Source organism: Scyliorhinus torazame, chromosome 6 (assembly GCF_047496885.1).
Source record: "Scyliorhinus torazame isolate Kashiwa2021f chromosome 6, sScyTor2.1, whole genome shotgun sequence".
Taxonomy (NCBI): domain Eukaryota; kingdom Metazoa; phylum Chordata; class Chondrichthyes; order Carcharhiniformes; family Scyliorhinidae; genus Scyliorhinus; species Scyliorhinus torazame.
In genome coordinates this window covers 102,420,030-102,443,059 of record NC_092712.1, presented here as the reverse complement: position 1 = coordinate 102,443,059, position 23,030 = coordinate 102,420,030, and the positions used below count along the sequence as shown (strand labels likewise).

At 45.1% G+C, this 23,030-nt stretch overlaps 1 protein-coding gene across 9 annotated transcripts in view; it reads right to left on the bottom strand.

Annotated features, from left to right (window-relative positions):
- Positions 1–23,030, bottom strand: part of trdmt1 (tRNA aspartic acid methyltransferase 1) — a 120,957-nt gene that overhangs the window by 39,819 nt on the left and 58,108 nt on the right. For 2 of the 9 annotated variants that reach the window (XM_072508596.1, XM_072508595.1), the window contains exon 2: positions 6,571–6,680. The exons of 3 other annotated variants lie outside the window; for them this stretch is intronic. In XM_072508596.1, the coding sequence (XP_072364697.1) occupies positions 6,571–6,626 (56 nt within the window). In that variant the 5' untranslated portion in view covers positions 6,627–6,680. Of the gene's footprint in view, positions 1–302; positions 380–4,768; positions 5,117–5,598; positions 5,731–6,570; positions 6,681–23,030 lie in introns of those variants that run through there. 4 more of the 9 variants (XM_072508592.1, XM_072508588.1, XM_072508591.1 and 1 more) reach the window with 4 other exon arrangements.

The window sequence follows — 23,030 nt, the reverse complement described above, 5'->3', positions numbered from 1 at the left end:
AAATCTTGTATTTATATAGCATCTCATCACATCAAGAAAATTTCCAATGCGCTTCAATTGGTTAGATGGCTAGCGGGTGCCAACAGAGCGGGTTAAATTCCCATTCTAGCTGAGGTAGACTTGTGTACTGCCTCCTCACCCTGCCCCTGAGAGTGAAAGGCAATGGCAAACCATCACTGACAAAAACTACCAAGAAACTGGCATAGGATGAAGGACCTGCTTCAGGCATTGCACACACAAAAAAATTTTATACTGAATTAACTGTTTTGAATTGCAGTCACTGATGTTATACAATCACCCACCTTGTGAATGGCTGACAAGGAGGGCTCATTAGGATCATGTCAAATTCCAATTTATTGAAATCATCCAATGCCATACCCTAAAATAAAAGAAATACTTAATTAATTTTATAAAATCCTATACTCTAAGTCTAATGGGGATGTGGTGCAGGAGCAAGCAGGCGAATGAGTGCTATGTTCAGTGATTAACTCTTTTGCATTACCCAAAGCACTTTAAACAGCACAATATCTACAATGCCTTGACTTGATAAAGAATCATGCTTTGCAGATTCCATCTTAAAGAGTGCTTTTATACCCCTAAATCTTTCCCACTACTTATTAGTTTTTCTTTCCTTTCCAAGGTTGAGGCATCATCTATTTGTCATTTCATTATTATTTATCTTCTCTCCTATCTTTTTAACATTGACACTTAATTTTCTGATAATATGTCCTTGGAAACAAATGAGGATATCTATCTGGAGCTGCAGAGATTCTGTTAGAGATATGTGCAGGTAATCTATGAACCAATACTAATCATACTTTAAAAAGTCAAAGCACCACTGACTCCAAGCTATTTCCTTGCATTAAGGAATAATGGGATATCCCTTTACATCCATAAGACCATATTTGGCCATTTGGCCCATCCAGTCTGCTCCGCCACTCAATTAGATCATGACTGACCTAATACAATCCTCAACTCCACATTCCCGTCTTATCCCCATAACCCTTCATTCCATTGCTGATTTAAAAATTTGTCTATCCCAGCCTGGAACATACTTAATGACCCAGCCTCTACAACCCTCTGCGGTAAAGAATTCCACAGATTCACGACCTTCAGAGAGAAGAAATTCCTCATTTCTCTTTCTTAAATGGGAGATCCCCTTACTCTCAGCTTATGCTCTCTGGTCGACCTTCCCACAAGGGGCTGTTTAGCACAGGGCTAAATCGCTGGCTTTGAAAGCAGACCAAGGCAGGCCAGCAGCACAGTTCAATTCCCGTACCAGCCTCCCCGAACAGGCGCCGGAATGTGGCAACTAGGGGCTTTTCACAGTAACTTCACTTGAAGCCTACTTGTGACAATAAGCGATTTTCATTTTCCATTTCATTTTTTTCAAGAGTACATCAATGGGTACATTTACAATTTTGATTCTTGGAGTGTGAATATTCTTCTTTTTATGGGTTATTTATTTGTCATTTACTTTTAACAATGTGTAAAAATATTTTTCCTCACCTTGGCATCAGTGCTAATGCAAAAATCTGGCAAATCATAGAATTTACAGTGCAGAAGGAGGCTATGTGGCCCATCAAGTCTGTACTGGCCCTTGGAAAGAGCATCCTACTTAAGCCAACGCCTCCACCCTATCCCCGTAACCCAGTAACCCCACCTAACCTTTTTTTGACACTAAGGACAATTTAGCAAGGACAATCCACCTAACATTTACATCTTTGGACTGTGGGGGGAAATCGGAGCACCCGGAGGAAACCCATGCAGACACGAGGAGAACGTGTAGACTCTGCACAGACAGTGACCCAAGCGGGAATCGATCCTGGGACCATGCCGCTGTGAAGCGACAGTGCTAACCACTGTGTTACCTTGCCGCCCCAACTGTGCAAAGGAAAATTTTTGAGTAAGATGTTGTTTTATATCCTTATTTGTGGCCTCCTCCATACTTGCTCCAGCCCAACAATCTTCAAACTATAAGCAAACCCAGCTTGAAGAATTGAGAGATTTTATTCCTAACAGTCTGGTAAATCAAAGCTTTCTGATTTGTATGATTCAACTATTAATTATAAACTAGTATCAAAATGGACGGGGAGGTCTCGTGGAGCAATGTTAATGTCCCCATCTCTGGGCCAGAAGTTCTGGGTTCAAGTCCCATTTAAGACCATGAAAGTTACATTCATAACATGGTCAACTAGGTTTATTATCAGACTATAAATCTTCCCAATGTGCCTGTAGGTAAGGAATATGAGTGGGAGAGTTTCCTGGTCAGCCATACTCTCATTTATCATTTATCCAATAGCTGCCTATGCTAGAAGTGAACATTGGGCAAAGAAGGATTCAGGCTCCATGTTTCTTACCATGGTCGGGGTCAGTTTGCAGGATTGAAGGAGCTGGGAGCCAAGTATGGGCTGGAGCAGGGGGATAGCGATGAGGACTGTCAGAGGATACAGCAGGATTTAGATCATTTGGAGACTTGGGCGGCGAGATGGCAGATGGAGTTTAATCCGGACAAATGTGAGGTGATGCATTTTGGAAGGTCTAATGCAGGTAGGGAATATACAGTGAATGGTAGTACCCTCAAGAGTATTGAAAGTCAGAGAGATCTAGGTATACAGGTCCACAGGTCACTGAAAGGGGCAACACAGGTGGAGAAAGTAGTCAAGAAGGCATACGGCATGCTTGCCTTCATTGGCCGGGGCATTGAGTATAAGAATTGGCAAGTCATGTTGCAGCTGTATAGAGCCTTAGTTAGGCCACACTTGGAGTATAGTGTTCAATTCTGGTCGCCACACTACCAGAAGGATGTGGAGGCTTTAGAGAGGGTGTAGAAGAGATTTACCAGAATGTTGCCTGGTATGGAGGGCATTAGCTATGAGGAGCGGTTGAATAAACTCGGTTTGTTCTCACTGGAGGGGCATAGACAGAGTGGATAGTCAGAGGCTTTTCCCCAGGGTAGAGGGTCAATTACTAGGGGGCGTAGGTTTAAGGTGCGAGGGGCAAGGTTTAGAGTAGATGTACGAGGCAAGTCTTTTACACAGAGGGTAGTGGGTGCCTGGAACTCGCTGCCGGGGGAGGTGGTGGAAGCAGGGACAATAGTGACATTTAAGGGGCATCTTGACAAATACATGAATAGGATGGGAATAGAGGGATACGGAACCAGGAAGTGTAGAAGATTGCAGTTTAGTCGGGCAGCATGGTCGGCACGGGCTTGGAGGGCCGAAGGGCCTGCTCCTGTGCTGTACTTTCCTTTGTTCTTTGTTTGATCCCTTTCTATCCGCTATTGGCCTCAAACAGATCCTGGAACAGGCTGATAAACAGCTCCCACGCTTTGTTGAAGCCCTCGTCCGACCCTCGGAGAGCGTATTTGATCTTCTCCAGATGGAGAAATTATGCCAGGTCTGCCAGCCAGTCCACAGCTGTGGGTGGTGCTGCTGATTGCCAGCTGAGCAGGATTCTCCAGCATGCGATTAAGGAAGCAAAAGCAAGGGCATTGGCTCTCTTCCCCATATGAAGTTCTGGCTGGTCCAATATCCCGAAGACTGCCACTCTCAGCCACAACGCCACCCTCAAGCCCAGAACCTTTGACGTGGCCTCGAAGAAGGCTTTCCAGAACCCGACAAGTTTGGGGCAGGCCCTGAACATATGGGCGTGGTTGGTCGTGCCTCCATGCACCGTTCACACTGGTCCTCCACCTCCGGGAAGAACCTGTATATTCGGGTTCTGGTTAGGTGCTCTCTGTGCACCACTTTGAACTGCATGAGGCTTAGGCTTACACAGGAGATGGAGTTGGCCCTGCTCAGTGCTTCGCTCCAGAGGCCCCACCCCACCTCCGACCCTAGTTCGTTCTCCCATTTCTGTCTTACTCCATCTAGTGGTATCCTCGCCCTAACAGTCGTCCGTACATGTCTCCAGTTTCCCTTCTCCGTACCGTGTGCTTCTATCAATTCCTCCAGCATTGTATCTCTTGGAGCCCTGGGGTACCTCGTCGTCTCCTTGCGGAGAAAGTTTCTGATCTGCAAACGTCAGAACTCCTGTCCGTTCGGTAGCTCCAGTCAGCTCGTCCAGGATTGCAATTCAATCTCCTGTGTAGAAGTCCCTAATCGCTAGCATCTCCCCGTCCTGTCTCCACTTCTTAAAAGTGGGGTCTTTCATTGTTTGTGGTTACCGCAGATGGGGGCCATGGTGGACACCTTGGATAAGCCGAAGTGCTGTCTCATGTGGTTCCCAGTTTTTAACGTAACTATCACCACTGGGCTGGATGTGTACTGTGCCGGGGGGATGGGAGCGCTGTCGTGGTTAGGGCTCGGAGGGTCGTTCCATTTTCACTCATCCTTTTCTCAGCCCCTTACCCATTCTCTCACACTCTCGGTTGTGGCTGTCCAGTGGTAGAATGGCAGGTTTGGAAGTGTATTTTTGGGAATTCATTGGATTCTTCCCCTCCCCACACAAACACTATAATCATTTTGTCTATTCCTTGGAAAAAGGCCTTCGGAATGAAAATCGGTATGGATCTAAACAGGAAGGGGAACCATGGCAGTACGTTCATCTTGATCGCCTGCCTCCTCCTTGCCAGGAAGAGCGGGAGTGCATCCCATCTCTGTAGGTCCTTTTTAACTTCCTCCGCCAGACTGGTCATATTCCATTTGTGGATCCGCGTTCATTCGAGGGCTGTCTGAATACCCAGGTAGCGGAATTTGTTTTGGGCTAGTTTGAATGGTAGACCCTCCAGCTCTGTCCCTCCCCCGTTCAGGTTCACTGGGAATACCTCACTCTTGCCCAGATTGAGTTTGTAGCCCGAGAGGGTCGTGAACTCATCCAGGAGCCTCATGATTTCCTTCAAGCTGTTCAGTGGGTCCGAGGTGTAGAGGAGCAGGTCATTCACATAGACTGAGATTCTGTGCCCTCTGCTTTCTCTTCGGATGCCTTGCCAGCCTTTTGTGTCTCGCAGCGTGATCGTCAAGGGCTCAATTGCCAGGCTGAACAGGAGCAGGGACAGCGGGCAGTCCTGGTGTCTCTGTGCAACTGGAAGTATTCAAAGCTGGTGGTGTTGGTCCGAATGCTCGCCTTGGAGGGCTGTACAGGAGGTTCACCCTGAGGTAAATCCAGTCCCTAGCCCAAACTGCTCCAATACCACAATGAGGTACTTCCATTCAATTCCTGTCAAAGGCCTTTTCTTCCTCCAGGGAGACGAGCACCTCTGGTGTAAATAAACAATAACATTCTATTAGCTATTCTAATTACTTGTGCATCTGAGCACAGCAGTGTCACAGGGAAAATGTTACTTGCGTGGTTGCACAGGCATACAGTTTGGGACCACTTTTGTTTAATACCTTCAGAAATGACCTAGTGCTAGGATCACAAAAATAATGCCTACATTTTCAGATGATACAAAGCGTGTGAAGAAAGACTGCAAAGCGAAACAGAAGGAATTGAATATTCTTAGGAATTGGCTGGCAGATAAAATTCAATGTACACAAATGCAAAGAGCTTCACATGGGACCAAACCCAGGAGGGCAGGTGAATTCAAAAGTAACCTGCAGAAACATTGGCCCAGATTTTACAGTGAACGGCAAAGCAAAGATGCATGCTACCAACCTCAAAGAAAACCTCACTGAGAGATCTGTTTTGGCTTGCAATTAATTATGATTTTGTTGAATAGGGATTCCTAGCATCATTTTGTAGTTATGTCATCCAGTTGTCCAAGCATTATAGAATTCTCACAGCCAACTAGGAAGGGAACAGCACATATAGATCAAAATCAAACTCGAACAGCGATCGGATTGGAAAAGGGGAGGTTCTTGCTAAATCAATTGAGTTTACTAATTGCCAGCTCTGGGTTGATTGGGGTAGACTTCCACAGTGCAGCAAGTAAATGATAGATTGCAAGTGCACAATTTCAACATTAATCTATGCTTGTGTAAATCCTGAAGTTGGGGTCAGATTCAGGGTAGTGATGATGGTGAATACTGACAGCTATAGTTCAGTGAGTGACTGGGAAATCACTCTATGAAACAGCCTCCATAGGAAGGCAGTGAAAGCAGATAGTGTACAAATGGAAAATAATACTTTGGGACACCGCAAGTATTATATCTCATGACATATGCAAGCATAATTAGGAACAGCAGCACTAGCATCTTTTTTAATACCTCATGTCTGAGTTTGTTGGAGATTAATTGATAGATAATGATTGCTACAATTAGACAACAACTCCATTATTTCTGTATTGGCAGAATGTTAGACGTGAATGAGATGGGCCTTGATGTTTCAAATCATCTGGCAATCGCTATGTTCTGAAATGAGCCACCTTTTGGACATAATGCTAAACCAAGATTCCATCTACAATAAAAGAAAGTTGGTTGGACCGTTTATGTCTGGAAGGTAATCTGGAAAGTCATTTTTAGGTAAAAATACTATTTAAAAAAATATTATCAATAGTGTAGAATCAAACAACCAATGGCATAGAAAAGTGCAAAACAAAATACTGAAAATGGCTGTTGTTTCTCAGAAATAAAGCATGTAAAGACTAACGCATAAAATTTCACAAAATATACGGTTACAACAACTTACTTCAATTGTCTTGGCACAGAGGTAGGTATTAGGAAAATTGTGTTTGTAAACTTCATTAGCAACAGTATTGATGTCAACCGCAGCAACAACTTCTGCAGCAATGCAACTTTCTATAACAAAAACAATCATGAAAGATACTGTGAAGTTTTTTGAAAAACAAAATAATTTCTTAACCAACAATTTCTCTACTGAATAGTACTACTTAACCAACAATTTCTCTACTGAGTAGTACTACACTCTGTATGCTCATTTAATGCCTGTGCCTATGTATTTACATTGTGTATTTATGGGTGTCCTATGTTTTTTCAAATATAGAATGATCTGTCTGGACTGTATGCATAACAATACTTTTCACTGTACCTCGGTACACATGACAACAAATCAAAATCCAAATCCAAACAGCTAAAAATCCAATTTTGGTAGGATTAAGGGATGAACAACGTATTTATATTATTTGCTTCCTTACATCATTAAATAGTGGCCCATATATTGCATAAGGAGACCATTGGGTAGCTAATTGATATTCAAACTGTTGTCTATCCCTATAATCAATATATTCAGGGACCCCACCTTTAGTGGTTCTTAAATTCACATTTCTTTCACAAGTCTCTTAGATGATCCCAGATATTAACTGCACAGTAAGCATTTAAAGACAGGTTTCGGGTTATGGTCAGGAATGCAACTTTTGGGATTTCCTAAAAAGGGTGTTGCTATTTGCAGTGGGGCATGTAGCACTTGCTGGGAAATAAATAGGGACATTCAGGGCTTGGAACACCATTCTAGCAGCATGCAGAGGCCATCAGATTGAATTATACCATATTACTCATTCAATAATTTCAATTTAGGGGACGATGGTAACATAGTAGTAATGTCTCTGGACTAATAATGCAGAGGCCCAGGCTAAAGCTCTTGGGGCACTGGTTCAAATCCTACCAAGGGTGCTGGTGAAATTTCAATTCAATTCATTAAAAAATCTGGAATTGAAAACTAGTCTCAGGTATAATGAACATGATGCTATTATTGATTGTCGTAAAAAAAACCAACTGGTTCATGAATGTCCTTTAGGAAAGGAAATCTGCCATCCTTCCCAGTCTGGCCTACATGTGACTCCAAACCCACGGCAATGTGACTGACTCTTAGCTGCCCTCTGAAATGGCTGAGCAAGCCACTCAGTTCAAGGGCAATTAGGGATGGGTAATTTCATAGAATTTACAGTGCAGAAGGAGGCCATCGAGTCTGCACCGGCTCTTGCAAAGAGCACCCTACCCAAGGTCAACACCTCCACCCTATCCCCATAACCCAGTAACCCCACCCAACACTAAGGGCAATTTATCATGGCCAATCCACCTAACCTGCACATCTTTGGACTGTGGGAGGAAACCGGAGCACCTGGAGGAAACCCACGCACACACGGGGAGGATGTGCAGACTCCGCACAGACAGTGACCCAAGCTGGAATCGAACCTGGGACCCTGGAGTTGTGAAGTAATAAATACTGGTTTTGCCAGAGACCCACATACCATGAAAGAATAAATTAAATAAATGCTTTAATGAAAAATGATCAGATTTTATATCCATTGACTGTGAATGAAAGGAATTCTAGCCAATGTGAGCATAGGTTCTTGTAATTGGGAGCCAATATGAGCTTCATGAGTACAGCAATGGAATTACTTCCCACCCAAAGAAAGATTATCGATGAATTACAGATCCAGGACATTATATTTCTATACTGGTTTTCAGTGTGAGAACTAGCAAGGGTTTCTGCTATATGCTTCCCTTACACCAAGTCCCTGCAACACCATTAGTCAAAGAAGGTAACATTCTATTTGATAATTAAATGTTTTAAGATTGCTATTTTTCTTTTTTTGTGTTCACCTCACTGATCTTTCCTGAGCACCAAGATTTTGCCCATGCACTACATATTGAAGAACTTTAAACATAGGACTTAGGAGAAGGAATAAACCATTTGGCCCTTTGAGCCTGCTCTGCCATTTGTTACAACACCAGGTTAAAGTCCAACAGGTTTGTTTCGATGTCATTAGCTTTCGGAGCGCTGCTCCTTCCTCAGGTGACTCACCTGAGGAAGGAGCAGCGCTCCGAAAGCTAGTGACATCGAAACAAACCTGTTGGACTTTAACCTGGTGTTGTAAGACTTTGTACTGTGCTCACCCCAGTCCAACGCCGGCATCTCCACATCATGGCCATTTGTTAAGATCAGGGTTGATCTGATTGTGGTTTCAATTCTGCTTTCCTGGCTGCCAACCCAGCCCATTACTTTTGATTTCTTTGTCAATCAAAAATCTATCCAACTCAACCTTGCTTAAAATTCAGTGACCCAGCCTCCACTGCTTTCTGCGGAAGAGAATTCCACAACTAATATCCCGAGAATAAAATCATAGCAGATAGTGCAATTATTTCATACTTCAGCCTAGAGTTGAAAAATTTGCATTTCACAATACCATGGCAGTCCTGTGCTACTTCAAACATTAATTTTAGCAGTCAAGATTTTATACTGCAGTTCAATTCACAAATATTAGAAATGTATTTTATTGCCAAAATAGTTTGTCAGTATTTTGTGTCATGAAAAATTATATTACTTTTGGAACTTCCACTGATGCAAAAAAAGTCTATGAACTTTATAAATAATTATGATCTCATTTAGCTTGCATAACTTATAACGAATTTTGCAGACCTCCGCTAGTGTTTGGGCCAACATGAGCTTCCTCCCGTCTTACATCATCTCACCCTATCAGCATATCCGTCTATTGCTTAATCCCTCCTTCACTTATTTAGCTACTCCTCTAACATTTCGATGCTATTTGCCTCAGCAGCTTTCCAGGCAGCAAGTTCCACATTCTTGCCAACCTAAAGGAGTACTCCCAAATTCCTTATTGGATTTATTAAGGACTATCTTATATTTTGACTTCCCCACAAGTAGAAACAACTTTTCTACATCTATCCTATAACCATTTTCAAAGATTTCTACCAGGTTGCCTCTTTCCAGAGATAGTTGTGTATCTTCTCAATTCAGTTTTCATCCTTTGTAATCTATTTTGCACCTTCTCCAGTGCTTCCATATCCTTTTCGTAATATGAGACTTTACGTATAGTGTAACCAATTTTTATTCAAGTTGAACGTATTTTTTTGTTTTTGACTTCAATCTCTCTCGAACACCAGGGTTTGTACATTTTCTGCTTTCTTAACATGTGTTGCTAGTTTAATGATTTGTGAACTTGTACCTCTGCATCTCTTTGCACCTCTATCCATTTACACTTCTAATTTTTCAAGCAGCAAGTGATCTAATTTTCTTACCAAAATGCACTTCTCCTATGTCCAATTCCAACAGCAATTGCATCAACATTATCATTTTATATTTGCCTATGCAAAGTTATCAACTGTATTCAAAGAGTAAATAATTAATGCATTCTCACCCAAACAATATATCACCACACAGCAACACACAGAACCAATAAGCACAACACACAACTTCTACTCAACTTAATGTAATATGATCATTCTTAATGTCATTCTGACTTCTTTCAGGGCTTTAAACAATATTGTCAGATGCACCAGATTGACCCAATAAACTACAGTTGCTTGCTGGGAGTGTGCTGGAAGGGCACAAAATGCATCATTTGAGCATCATTTAAAAATTAAATACAGGACTTGATGCAGTATTTTGCAATATCCTTCCGGAAGTTACTAATGTACAAAAAGGTTAGTAGAATCCTTTGGGAAGTACCGGAAGAAAGTGAAACTATTTCACAATGGCCATACTCATTTTTGAGCTGTCTGCATTAAAGTTGTCTAATTCCTTGTACAAAAGCACATTTGCTACATGATCAAGAGGTACCAATTTTGTTTAGGGACCGTACACATGATTTCTGCCTATCTTGCAGCTTCAAATGCAAAAAGATGACTGGTCAATTATGGAGAAAAATACATCCTGATATTTAGATACTCTCAAACATCTGTTTATCCTTGGTTCAGTGGTGTTCGAGTCAAAAGGTTGTGCATCCAAGCTCCACTCCAGAGATGCAAGTACATAATTTAGACAGGCACTTCAGTGCAGTGCTGTGGGAGTGCTGCATTGTCAGAGTCCCCACCTTTTGGACAAAATGTTAAATGGAGAGCCCATATCTCAAGTGCACAAATGGTTCAGAATGTGTTCTCCCCATCAACCTTTCAACTTGAACAGGACCAGCTAACCTCATGGGTATTTATGCTCCAACTCTCACTTCTGTAATGAAGCATAAAGAGACCAGTTCTATGAAGAGCTTGAAACTGTTATCAGCAGAATTCCCAAGTCAAAACATATTTACCTACAAGGGGAATTTCAATACAAGAATGGACGCAAACCATGAGTCAGCGCCCCCCTGCCCCAGACATCATGGCCTAGGTAAATCAGAACGATCTGAGACTACTCGAGTTTTGCTGATACCATGAGCTTTGTATAACTAACACCTTATTTCAGAACAAACCATGTCACAAAATGTCCTGCAGACATCCTTGATCATGGCACTGGCACCAGCTGGATCTGATCATCACCAGACAGGACTCTGAACATTATTCTCGACACAGTGTTGACCATGATACAGATCACACTCTGGTGTGCACCAGGGTTTGAATGAGGCTGTCCTCCTATCATTAGTAGCCATACTGCCTTCCCAAATAAAAAACAAAAGCTTCTTTGACTCGATTAAACAGGTGCTGTCCAGCATTCCCAGAGTGCAGAATCAAAACGAAACATACTTCGAGACACCAGCTACAACACGCTCAACATTTGGGAAGCAAGAGCAGAAAAATGCTGACTGATTTGAGGCTACCGTCACTGTGATGGGATCAGTCATTGAGACTAAGTGATCTGCTCTCATTAATTGCAAGATGGATCCAAGCAAGAGACTCTGAATGTACTAAAGCCATTCAAAGTGAATGTACCAAAGCCATTCAAAGTGAAGTCCAACACACTGCAGGTGGTGCGCCAATGACTACAGCGGTTCGAGGCAGCTCATAACCACTTGTCAACGGCAATTAGGGATGGGCAGTAAATGCTGCCCCAACCAGCGATGCCCACATCCCATGAATTAATATTTAAGATATTTTTACCAGGATATCAAGATGCCCTATGACACAGGGAATGCTAGGGGCATGTATGAAAGGATCAAAAAGGCAACAGGTCCATCAGCAAAGAAAACAGCCCCACTGAAATCAAAGCCAGGAGCTGTCATCACAGACTGCTGTAAACAGTTGGGAGAGCTGGGTGAACAAAGAACAAAGAACAAAGAAATGTACAGCACAGGAACAGGCCCTTCGGCCCTCCAAGCCCGCGCCGACCATACTGCCCGACTAAACTACAATCTTCTACACTTCCTGGGTCCGTATCCTTCTATTCCCATCCTATTCATATATTTGTCAAGATGCCCCTTAAATGTCCCTATCGTCCCTGCTTCCACTACCTCCTCCGGTAGCGAGTTCCAGGCACCCACTACCCTCTGCGTAAAAAACTTGCCTCGTACATCTACTCTAAACCTTGCCCCTCTCACCTTAAACCTATGCCCCCTAGTAATTGACCCCTCTACCCTGGGGAAAAGCCTCTGACTATCCACTCTGTCTATGCCCCTCATAATTTTGTAGACCTCTATCAGGTCGCCCCTCAACCTCCTTCGTTCCAGAGAGAACAAACCGAGTTTATTCAATCGCTCCTCATAGCTTATGCCCTCCATACCAGGCAACATTCTGGTAAATCTCTTCTGCACCCTCTCTAAAGCCTCCACATCCTTCTGGTAGTGTGGCGACCAGAATTGAACACTATACTCCAAGTGTGGCCTAACTAAGGTCCTATACAGCTGCAACATGACTTGCCAATTCTTATACTCAATGCCCCGTCCAATGAAGGCAAGCATGCCGTATGCCTTCTTGACTACCTTCTCCACCTGTGTTGCCCCTTTCAATGACCTGTGGACCTGTACTCCTAGATCTCTTTGACTTTCAATACTCTTGAGGGTTCTACCATTTACTGTATATTCCCTACCTGCATTAGCCCTTCCAAAATGCATTACCTCACATTTGTCCGGATTAAACTCCATCTGCCATCTCTCCGCCCAAGTCTCCAGACAATCTAAATCCTGCTGTATCCTCAGACAGTCCTCATCGCTATCCGCAATTCCACCAACCTTTGTGTCGTCTGCAAACTTACTAATCAGACCAGTTACATTTTCCTCCAAATCATTTATATATACTACAAACAGCAAAGGTCCCAGCACTGATCCCTGTGGAACACCACTGGTCACAGCCCTCCAATTAGAAAAGCATCCCTCCATTGCTACCCTCTGCCTTCTATGGCCTAGCCAGTTCTGAATCCACCTTGCCAGCTCACCCCTGATCCCGTGTGACTTCACCTTTTGTACTAGTCTACCATGAGGGACCTTGTCAAAGGCCTTACTGAAGTCCATGTAGACAACATCCACTGCCCTACCTGCATCAATCATCTTAGTGACCTCCTCGAAAAACTCTATCAAGTTAGTGAGACACGACCTCCCCTTCACAAAACCGTGCTGCCTCTCACTAATACGTCCATTTGCTTCCAAATGGGAGTAGATCCTGTCTCGAAGAATTCTCTCCAGTAATTTCCCTACCACTGAAGTAAGGCTCACCGGCCTGTAGTTCCCGGGATTATCCTTGCTACCCTTCTTAAACAGAGGAACAACATTGGCTATTCTCCAGTCCTCCGGGACATCCCCTGAAGACAGCGAGGATCCAAAGATTTCTGTCAAGGCCTCAGCAATTTCCTCTCCAGCCTCCTTCAGTATTCTGGGGTAGATCCCATCAGGCCCTGGGGACTTATCTACCTTAATATTTTTTAAGACACCCAACACCTCGTCTTTTTGGATCACAATGTGACCCAGGCTATCTACACCCCCTTCTCCAGACTCAACATCTACCAATTCCTTCTCTTTGGTGAATACTGATGCAAAGTATTCATTTAGTACCTCGCCCATTTCCTCTGGCTCCACACATAGATTCCCTTGCCTATCCTTCAGTGGGCCAACCCTTTCCCTGGCTACCCTCTTGCTTTTTATGTATGTGTAAAAAGCCTTGGGATTTTCCTTAACCCTATTTGCCAATGACTTTTCATGACCCCTTCTAGCCCTCCTGACTCCTTGCTTAAGTTCCTTCCTACTTTCCTTATATGCCACACAGGCTTCGTCTGTTCCCAGCCTTTTAGCCCTGACAAATGCCTCCTTTTTCTTTTTGACGAGGCCTACAATATCACTCGTCATCCAAGGTTCCCGAAAATTGCCGTATTTATCTTTCTTCCTCACAGGAACATGCCTGTCCTGTATTCCCTTCAACTGACACTTGAAAGCCTCCCACATGTCAGATGTTGATTTGCCCTCAAACATCCGCCCCCAATCTATGTTCTTCAGTTCCCACCTAATATTGTCATAATTAGCCTTCCCCCAATTTAGCACATTCATCCTCGGACCACTCTTATCCTTGTCCACCAGTACTTTAAAACTTACTGAATTGTGGTCACTGTTACCGAAATGCTCCCCTACTGAAACATCTACCACCTGGCCGGGCTCATTCCCCAATACCAGGTCCAGTACCGCCCCTTCCCTAGTTGGACTGTCTACATATTGTTTTAAGAAGCCCTCCTGGATGCTCCTTACAAACTCCGCCCCGTCTAAGCCCCTGGCACTAAGTGAGTCCCAGTCAATATTGGGGAAGTTGAAGTCTCCCATCACCACAACCCTGTTGTTTTTACTCTTTTCCAAAATCTGTCTACCTATCTGCTCCTCTATCTCCCGCTGGCTGTTGGGAGGCCTGTAGTATACCCCCAACATTGTGACTGCACCCTTCTTATTCCTGATCTCTACCCATATAGCCTCACTGCCCTCTGAGGTGTCCTCTCGCAGTATAGCTGTGATATTCTCCCGAACAAGTAGCGCAACTCCGCCTCCCCTTTTACATCCCCCTCTATCCCGCCTGAAACATCTAAATCCTGGAACGTTTAGCTGCCAATCCTGCCCTTCCCTCAACCAGGTCTCTGTAATGGCAATAACATCATAGTTCCAAGTAGTAATCCAAGCTCTAAGTTCATCTGCCTTACCCGTAATGCTCCTTGCATTAAAACATAGGCACTTCAGGCCACCAGACCCGCTGTGTTCAGCAACTTTTCCCCGTCTGCTCTGCCTCAGAGCCACACTGTCCCTATTCCCTAGTTCTCCCTCAATGCTCTCACCTTCTGACCTATTGCTCCCGTACCCACCCCCCTGCCATACTAGTTTAAACCCTCCCGTGTGACACTAGCAAACCTCGCGGCCAGGATATTTATGCCTCTCCGGTTTAGATGCAACCCGTCCATCTTATACAGGTCACACCTGCCCCGGAAGAGCTCCCAGTGGTCCAGAAAACGGAAACCCTCCCTCCTACACCAGCTGTTTAGCCACGTGTTTGTCTGCTCTATCTTCCTATTTCTAGCCTCACTGGCACGTGGCACAGGGAGTAATCCCGAGATTACAACCCTCGAGGTCCTGTCCTTTAACTTTCTGCCTAGCTCCCTGAACTCCTGCTGCAGGACCTCATGCCCCTTCCTGCCTATGTCGTTAGTACCAATATGTACAACGACCCCTGCCTGTTTGCCCTCCCCCTTCAGGATTCCCTCTACCCGTTCGGAGACATCCTGGACCCTGGCACCAGGGAGGCAACATACCATCCTGGAGTCTCTTTCACGTCCACAGAAGCGCCTATCTGTGCCCCTGACTATAGAGTCCCCTATTACTATTACTCTTCTGCGCTTTGACCCTCCCTTCTGAACATCAGAGCCAGCCGTGGTGCCACTGCTCTGGCTGCTGCTGTTTTCCCCAGGGTGGAACACAACATTGAATTGTACTCGAGGGAGAACATTCATTGAGGTAGCTGTAGACATCATAGAAAGCCTGCCTCTCATGGCACAGCAGGATATCTTACCTAAAGTGCAGGAGCTTAGTAAAGCTATCAGCTCACTTGCAATGGGCAAAACTCCAAATGTTAATCCTATATTGCCTGATCTCATCAGGCACGGGGAACCAGAATTTCAAGAGCATCTGTTCAAACTTCCCTGTCCCTACTAGAAGGGGGAGGGCAGTCCCCAGGATATGCATAATACAAAGATTGTGACCCCGTACAGGAACAAGGGTGACCACAGTGGTTGCAACCAACTAGTGAGGCATCTCCCTGCTGAGCATCATGGGAAATGAGTTTGCCAGTACTGCTCTTGTTTGACTGCAGACCTTGACTAAATGCATCTATGCTGAATCCCAATGTAGTTTCAGCAGAGAAAAATTTACAAATGACATGATCTCCTCAGTAAGAGAAATGCCATGAACTAAGGAATCCACTATATATTGGCTTCATCAATCTCAGCAAAGCATTTGAACATGTGAGCAGAGGCAGACTATTTAAGCTGAAGAAAATTGGCTGCCCGCCAAAGTTTCTTAATGACAACATGCTGGGTAATGTGAGCTAGAATGCGGCAATATCAGAACTCTTGGAGAACTGCAGAGGGATCAAACTGGGTTTTGTCCTGGCATCAACACTTTGGAATATTCTTCTCTTTGCTACTGTCAGATCATCCACAGAGGGTACCTACGTACATACCAGAACTGACAGAAAGTTTTCAACCTTGCTCGTTTGAGATCCAAAATATTGTGTGCCAAGTCCTCATCAGGGTCACTTTGCACCAATGCTGCCACATTAGCATTCCATACTAAGGAACTCCTTAGGTGATAAATGAACAGACTCTCTCACGCCTGGAACGAGTTTGGTTTGATCATCAGGGAGACAAATGGCAGGATGTTGCCATATTACATCTATCAGCATTAACCTTGTGGCTCTGGAGGTTGTTGATAGTAGGTAGAGTCTAGATACGTGAAATTATCACCAACAATCTGTCACTTGATGTTGAAATCAAACGCATTCCAAAAGTTGAGTAAGATTGTGTGGAACAACAGCAACCTAACTGAAAACACCAAGCCTGAATCCTAAGTGCACTCCTCTACAGTTGTGGACCTTGACAACAGGTAGAAATGGAAATGCAATAGAGATGGTGTTACATTGACAAAGCTACCCTCATTCAGATAACACTAACATCTATCTATCTACATAATCAGAAAGATGCAAAATATTCTGTGGTGTTATTCCAAGCAGAAAAGCATTCTCCTCACATTGTGAACAACATTAATCCATCAAATCAATGCCAATCACAGATTAACAGGCCTCTTATCTTATTCTTGTTAATGGATCTTTACTATACCACTTAGCTAATGTGTTTCTCACTCGTAGTCAATGACTACAATTCAACTGGTGGATTGTGCACAGTGGCAACAACATCTACCATCTACTAGATATGTCATCGCACCGATACCATTCTTGATCTTCCTTGCTGCAAATCTGCATCTCCCCTTCAAAATGCTCCCCGCTGGAGTGGAGCTAAACTACAGAACAAACAGGAATATGTTCAACTTTTTTTTTAATAAATGTTTTTTGTTGAGTTTTTGAACAAAGTATATTTACAATTATGTACACAGAATAAATTTTAAAAAAAAAAAATATATATATATATATATAGAAAAGAGAAAAAAAACAATTAAAAAAAAGACTGGATGATATTGTGCACTAGCTCAACAGCAACTTTGTACAGTTAGCAATATTATTTTTAACAAATAAGTATGCACCTGTTTGTGGCGGGGGGGGGGGGGGGGGGGGGGAGAACTGGGTAGGTACATATACATTTGGGTGCGGGAGAAACAATTACATTAGTTATGTCCAATACAGAGAGGGCAATACGAGAATAGATCTGATGTTGGTGTTGTTACTTGCTACTCCCGGATGGTTTTCACTGCTGTTGTCGTCGCGCGTTCACCTCCGCTTCGGCCGTTCGTCCCGTCTTTTGCCTGTATTTTCCTTGCTCTCTGTTACTCTATTTGCCAAGTTTGTTGTCGTTTCCCGTGCTCTCCTTCCGGCTATCATTCCTTTGCTTCCTTTCCCCCTCTCTGGTTCCCCTGTTGTTCCCTGTCTCCTCCCTCTTCCCCATTCTCCCCCCCCCCCCCATTCACCCCTCCCTCTCCCCTTTTCCTATGGTTCGCCTTTCTTTTCTCTTAGGTTTAGCTGTCTATCCCTCCCTCTCACGCCTTGGCTACTTCCCCCTGATTCTTGGCTACCTGGTTATTTTTCTGCTTGTTCGTTGGCCACAAACAGGTCCCAGATCAATTGGGTCAATGGCTCCCACGTTTTGTGGAAACCGTTGTCTGACCCTCGGATGGCGAATTTGATTTTCTCCATTTGGAGAGATTCTGAGAGGTCGGACAGTCAGTCTGCAGCTTTGGGTGGTGCTGCTGACCGCCAGCCGAACAGGATTCTATGGCGGGCGATCAGGGAGGCAAAGGCAAGGGCGTCCATCCTCCTCCCCAGGAATAGATCTGGCTGGTCTGATACCCTGAAGACCGCCACTTTCAGGCATGGCCCCACCCTCACCCTCACCACTTTGGACATTGCCTCAAAGAAGGCTGTCCAGTACCCTGCAAGTCTGGGCAAGACCAGAACTTGTGGGCGTGGTTGGCCGGGCCTCCTTCGCACTGTTCACATCTATCCTCTACCTCAGGGAGGAACCTACTCATTCGAGTTCTTGTTAAGTGGGCTCTACGTACCACTTTTAATTGCGTCAGGCTGAGCCTTGCCCACGTAGAGGTGGAGTTGACCCTATGCAGTGCTTCACTCCAGAGTCCCCACCCTATTTCAATCCCCAGGTCTTCCTCCCATTTACTTCTTGTTGCGTCCAGTACGGTGTCGGCCCCTTCTACCAGTCGTTCAAAATGTTGCTACAGTTCCCTTTATCTAGGATGCTTGCGTCCAGTAACTCTTCCAGTAATGTCTGTCGTGGCGGTTGTGGGTACGTCCTTGTCTCCTTTGATAGGAAGTTTTTGAGTTGTTGGTACCTTAGCTCATTCATCCTGGCTGGCTGGAATTTCTCCGTCAGTTCATCCAGTGTTGCGATCCTGCCATTGGTGTATAGGTCCCTGACTGTCTGTGTCCCTCCGTCCTGTCCCCACTTTTTAAAGGTGGCGTCAGTCAGCGCTGGTGTGAACCTATGGTTGTTGCAGATGGGAGCTTTGTCTGACATTTTGGCCAGGCCAAATTGCTGCCTTAGTTGGTTCCAGGACTGGAGAGTCGCTATCACCACCGGGTTGCTGGAGTGTTTTTTGGGTGGGGATGGGAGTGCCGCCGTGGCAGGGGCCCGGAGGGAGGTCCTCTTGCAGGAGGCCTCCTCCGCGCGTACCCACTCTGCTTCTGGCTCCTTGATCCATCCTCTTATTTGCTCAGCTGTCACCGCCCAGTGGTAGAATTGTAGGTTTGGGAGGGCTAGCCCCCCCCCGGATTTTGTTTTTTGTAAGACCTTCTTTGGGATCCTAGCATTCTTCACCCATCATACGAACGCCATGATTAGTTTGTCTAGTCCTTTGAAAAAGGCATTAGGAATGTAGATCAGGATAGATCTAAAAGTACCTGGACAGTACGTTCATTTTGATCGTCTGGACTCTCCCCATGAGGGAGAGTGGGAGTGTGTTCCATCTTTGCAGATCCTTTTTTCTTTTTTACTTCCTCTGTCAGACTGGTGAGGTTCCATTTGTGGATCCTTTTACAGTCATGGGCCATTTGGGTCCCCAGGTAGCGGAATTTGTGTTGGGCTTGTTTAAACGGCAGTCCCGTTAGTGCTGCCCCCCCTCCTTGTGGGTGTACCGGGAAGATCTCGCTTTTGCTCATGTTGAGTTTGTAGCCTGAGAAGGCGCCAAACTCTTTCAGGAGCACGATGATTCCGTCCTTGCTGCTTTGTGGGTCCGAAATGTAGAGGAGCAGGTCATCTGCATAGAATGAGACTCTGTGCCACCCCTTCGGATCCCCCTCCAGCTGTTTGCTGCTCTGAAAGCAATTGCTAATGGGTCGATCGCTAGAGCGAACAGCAGCGGGGACAGTGGGCATCCTTGCCTGGTGCCCCTGTGCAGCTGGAAGTTTCGGGAGTTGGTGTTGTTGGTCCGCACGCTCGCCATGGGAGCGTTGTATAGGAGCTTTACCCAGGAGGTGAACCCTGTTCCAAGCCCGAACCGCTCCAGTACCTCCGAGGTACTTCCATTCGACCCTGTCGAAGGCCTTTTCTGCTTCCAGGGAGATGATCACCTCTGGTGTTCTCTCCCCGGATAGGGTCATTATCACACTCAGCAGGCGCCTGATGTTCGAGGTTAGCTGCCTACCTTTGACAAAGCCCGTCTGGTCCTCTGCGACCACTTCTGGTATGCAGTCTGCTAGCCTTTTGGCTAGAATTTTGGCCAGTATTTTGGCATCTGCATTCAGCAGTGAAATGGGTCTGTATGACCACATTCCGTTGGGTATTTATCTTTCTTAGGTATCAGCGAGATTGAGGCTGTGCTAGCGTAGGTTGCAATGTGCCCCTAGCCAGCGAGTCTGTGAAAATCTCCCGCAGGTGCACAGCCAGTGCTGTCACAAATTATTTGTAGAAGTCTGCCGGGAACCCGTCTGGTCCCGGCGCATTCCCCACCTGCATGGATCTAATGCTGTCCATGATCTCTCCCAATGCTAGTGGTGCTTCCAGGGCCCGTTTATCTGTTCAACTTCTGCCGCCTGCAGGCCAGGTCCACGGTCATCTCATCCTCGGTCACTGAGCTACTGTATGCAGGCGATGCTTTTTTAAAATTAATTTTAAGGGATGTGGGTGTAACTGGTCAGGCCAACATTTATTGCCCATTCCTTGTGCCCTTCAGAAGATGATGAGCTGCCCTCTTGAACCGCTGAAATGTAGATACACCCACAGTGCTATTAGGGAAGGAATTCCAGGATTTTGGGCAGCGACAGTAAAGGAACAGTGATATATTTCCAAGTCTAGATGCGGAGAGTGGCTTGCATCTGTCCACACACGTAGGCCGAGCTATAAGCCATCGCCAACACCTTCATCAAGGCGTACGGGAACATGGGTCTTACACTAAACATCCAGAAGTGAAAAGTCCTCTACCAATTACCCCCACCACACAGTACTGCCCCCCCAGTCAGGGACTGTTTAGCACAGGTCTAAATCGCTGGCTTTGAAAGCAGACCAAAGCAGGCCAGCAGCATGGTTCAATTCCCGTAACAGCCTCCCCGGACAGGCGCTGGAATGTGGCGACTAGGGGCTTTTCACAGTAACTTTCATTTCATTTTCATTTCATTTCATTTCAGTTACCAAAATCCACGACAAGCCCTTGGACAACGTGGACCACTTTCCTTACCTTGGGAGTCGACTGTCAAAAAAGGCAGACATCAACGACAAGGTTCAACATCGCCTGGTGCCAACGCAGCCTTCAGTCACCTGAAGAAGTGTATTTGAAGGCTAGGACCTCACATCCAGCACCACGCTCATGGTCAACCGAGCAGTAGTGATACCCGCCCTCCTATACGGCTCAGAGACATAGACTATGTATAGCAGGCACCTCAAAACCCTGGAGAAGAACCACCAGGACTGCCTCCTCAGGATCCTGAAAATCCTTTGGCAGGATATGCGCACCAATGTTAATGTTCTCACTCAGGCCAATATTAATTAATTGGATTTATTTATTGTCATGTGTACCGAGGTACAGTGAAATGTATTTTTCTGCGAGCAGCTAAACAGATCATTTAGTACATGAAAATAAAAGAAAAGAAAAAGAAAATACATAATAGGGCAACACAAATTACACAATGTAAATACAAAGACACCGGCATCGGGTGAAGCATACAGGAGCGTAGTGTTAATCAGGTCAGTCCATAGGAGGGTCGTTTAGGAGTCTGGAAACAGCGGGGAAGCTGTTTTTGAATTTGTTTGTGCGTGTTCTCAGACTTTTGTATCTCCTGCCCGATGGAAGAAGTTGGAAGAGTAAGCCGAGTGGGAGGGTCTTTGGTTATGCTGCCCGCCTTCTTCAGGCAGCGGGAGATGGAGATAGACATCCCCGGCAACAAAGCATTGATCACACTCGATCAGCTCCGCTGGGCGGGCCACATCGTCCACACGAGAATCATGAATCAAGCGGTCTATTTGGAGCTTCAACATGGCAAGCGTCCTCCAGAAGGGCAGAGGGAAACTTCAAAGCCTCCTTGAAGAACTGCAACATCTCCACCCACATCTGGGAATCCCTGGACCAAGAGAGCCCAAGTGGAGGCAAAGCATCCGGGAAGAGCTGAACACGGCAAGTTTCATTGCCGAAAACAAGATGAAACAAAGCGTTGACAGCAAACGGAACGTGTGGCAACACAGGCACCCAAACTACCGCTCATCCAACTACCATCTGCCCCACCAGTGGCAGAGGTATAGGATGCACAATGGATTCCTCAGTCACCTGAGCACTAATTTTTATTCTGGAAGCGAGTCATCCTCGACCCCAAGGGACTGCCTAAGAAGTAGCCCTGCAGCAACTCATTCAGACTCCTTCAACACCACTTTCAAAACCCATGACCTGCACCACCTCTAATAACAAAGGCAGCAAATGCATGGGAGCATCACCACCTGCAAGTTTCCCTCCAAACCACACACCATCCTAACTTGGAAATGCATCACTTCACTGTTGGTAGATCATAATCCTGGAGCTCCATACCGAACAGCATTATGGATGAACCTATACCACATGGTTTTCAACATTTCAAGAAAGCAGCTCATCACCTTCTCGAGGGTAATCAAGAATCGGCAATAATCGCTGACCCAGCCAGCAACAGCCATATCCCGTGAAAGAATAAATATTTTTTAAAGCATCCAGAAAACATGAAAAGAGAGATAGGATAATTTCTTCTTTTTTTGCAATATGCCCAATATTACATCATCGATATTGTGGGGAAAGCAGTTAAAGTACAAAAAAGTGAAGTTTATGCAATGATGAATTTTGAAAAAGGGGATGTGGACATTGAATGTGCAAATTTTATTTCCTAGATGAGATATGAGGCATGTACCCCAGAAAATGTTACACTTTATTTGTGCACCTTCTGAATTGTGTATTTTTTTTTTTTAAATATATTTTATTGAATATTTTTTCCAAACAACAATTTTTTCCCTCTTACAAAGCAAACGTAACAGTAAAGAAATTTTTAACAATACACAAATAACCAAACCCCATAATCTTTTGACATAAACTAAACTAGAACCCCCCCCCCCCCTCCCCCCTGGGTTGCTGCTGCTGGTCATCTGTCTTCCCTCTAACGTTCCCCTAGGTAGTCGAGAAATGGCTGCCACCGCCTGGTGAACCCTTGAGCCGATCCTCTCAGGGCAAACTTTATCTGCTCCAGTTTAATGAACCCCGCCATATCGTTTACCCAGGCCTCCAGTCCGGGGGGTTTCACCTCCTTCCACATGAGTAGGATCCTACGCCGGGCTACTAGGGACGCAAAGGCCACAACATCGGCCTCTTT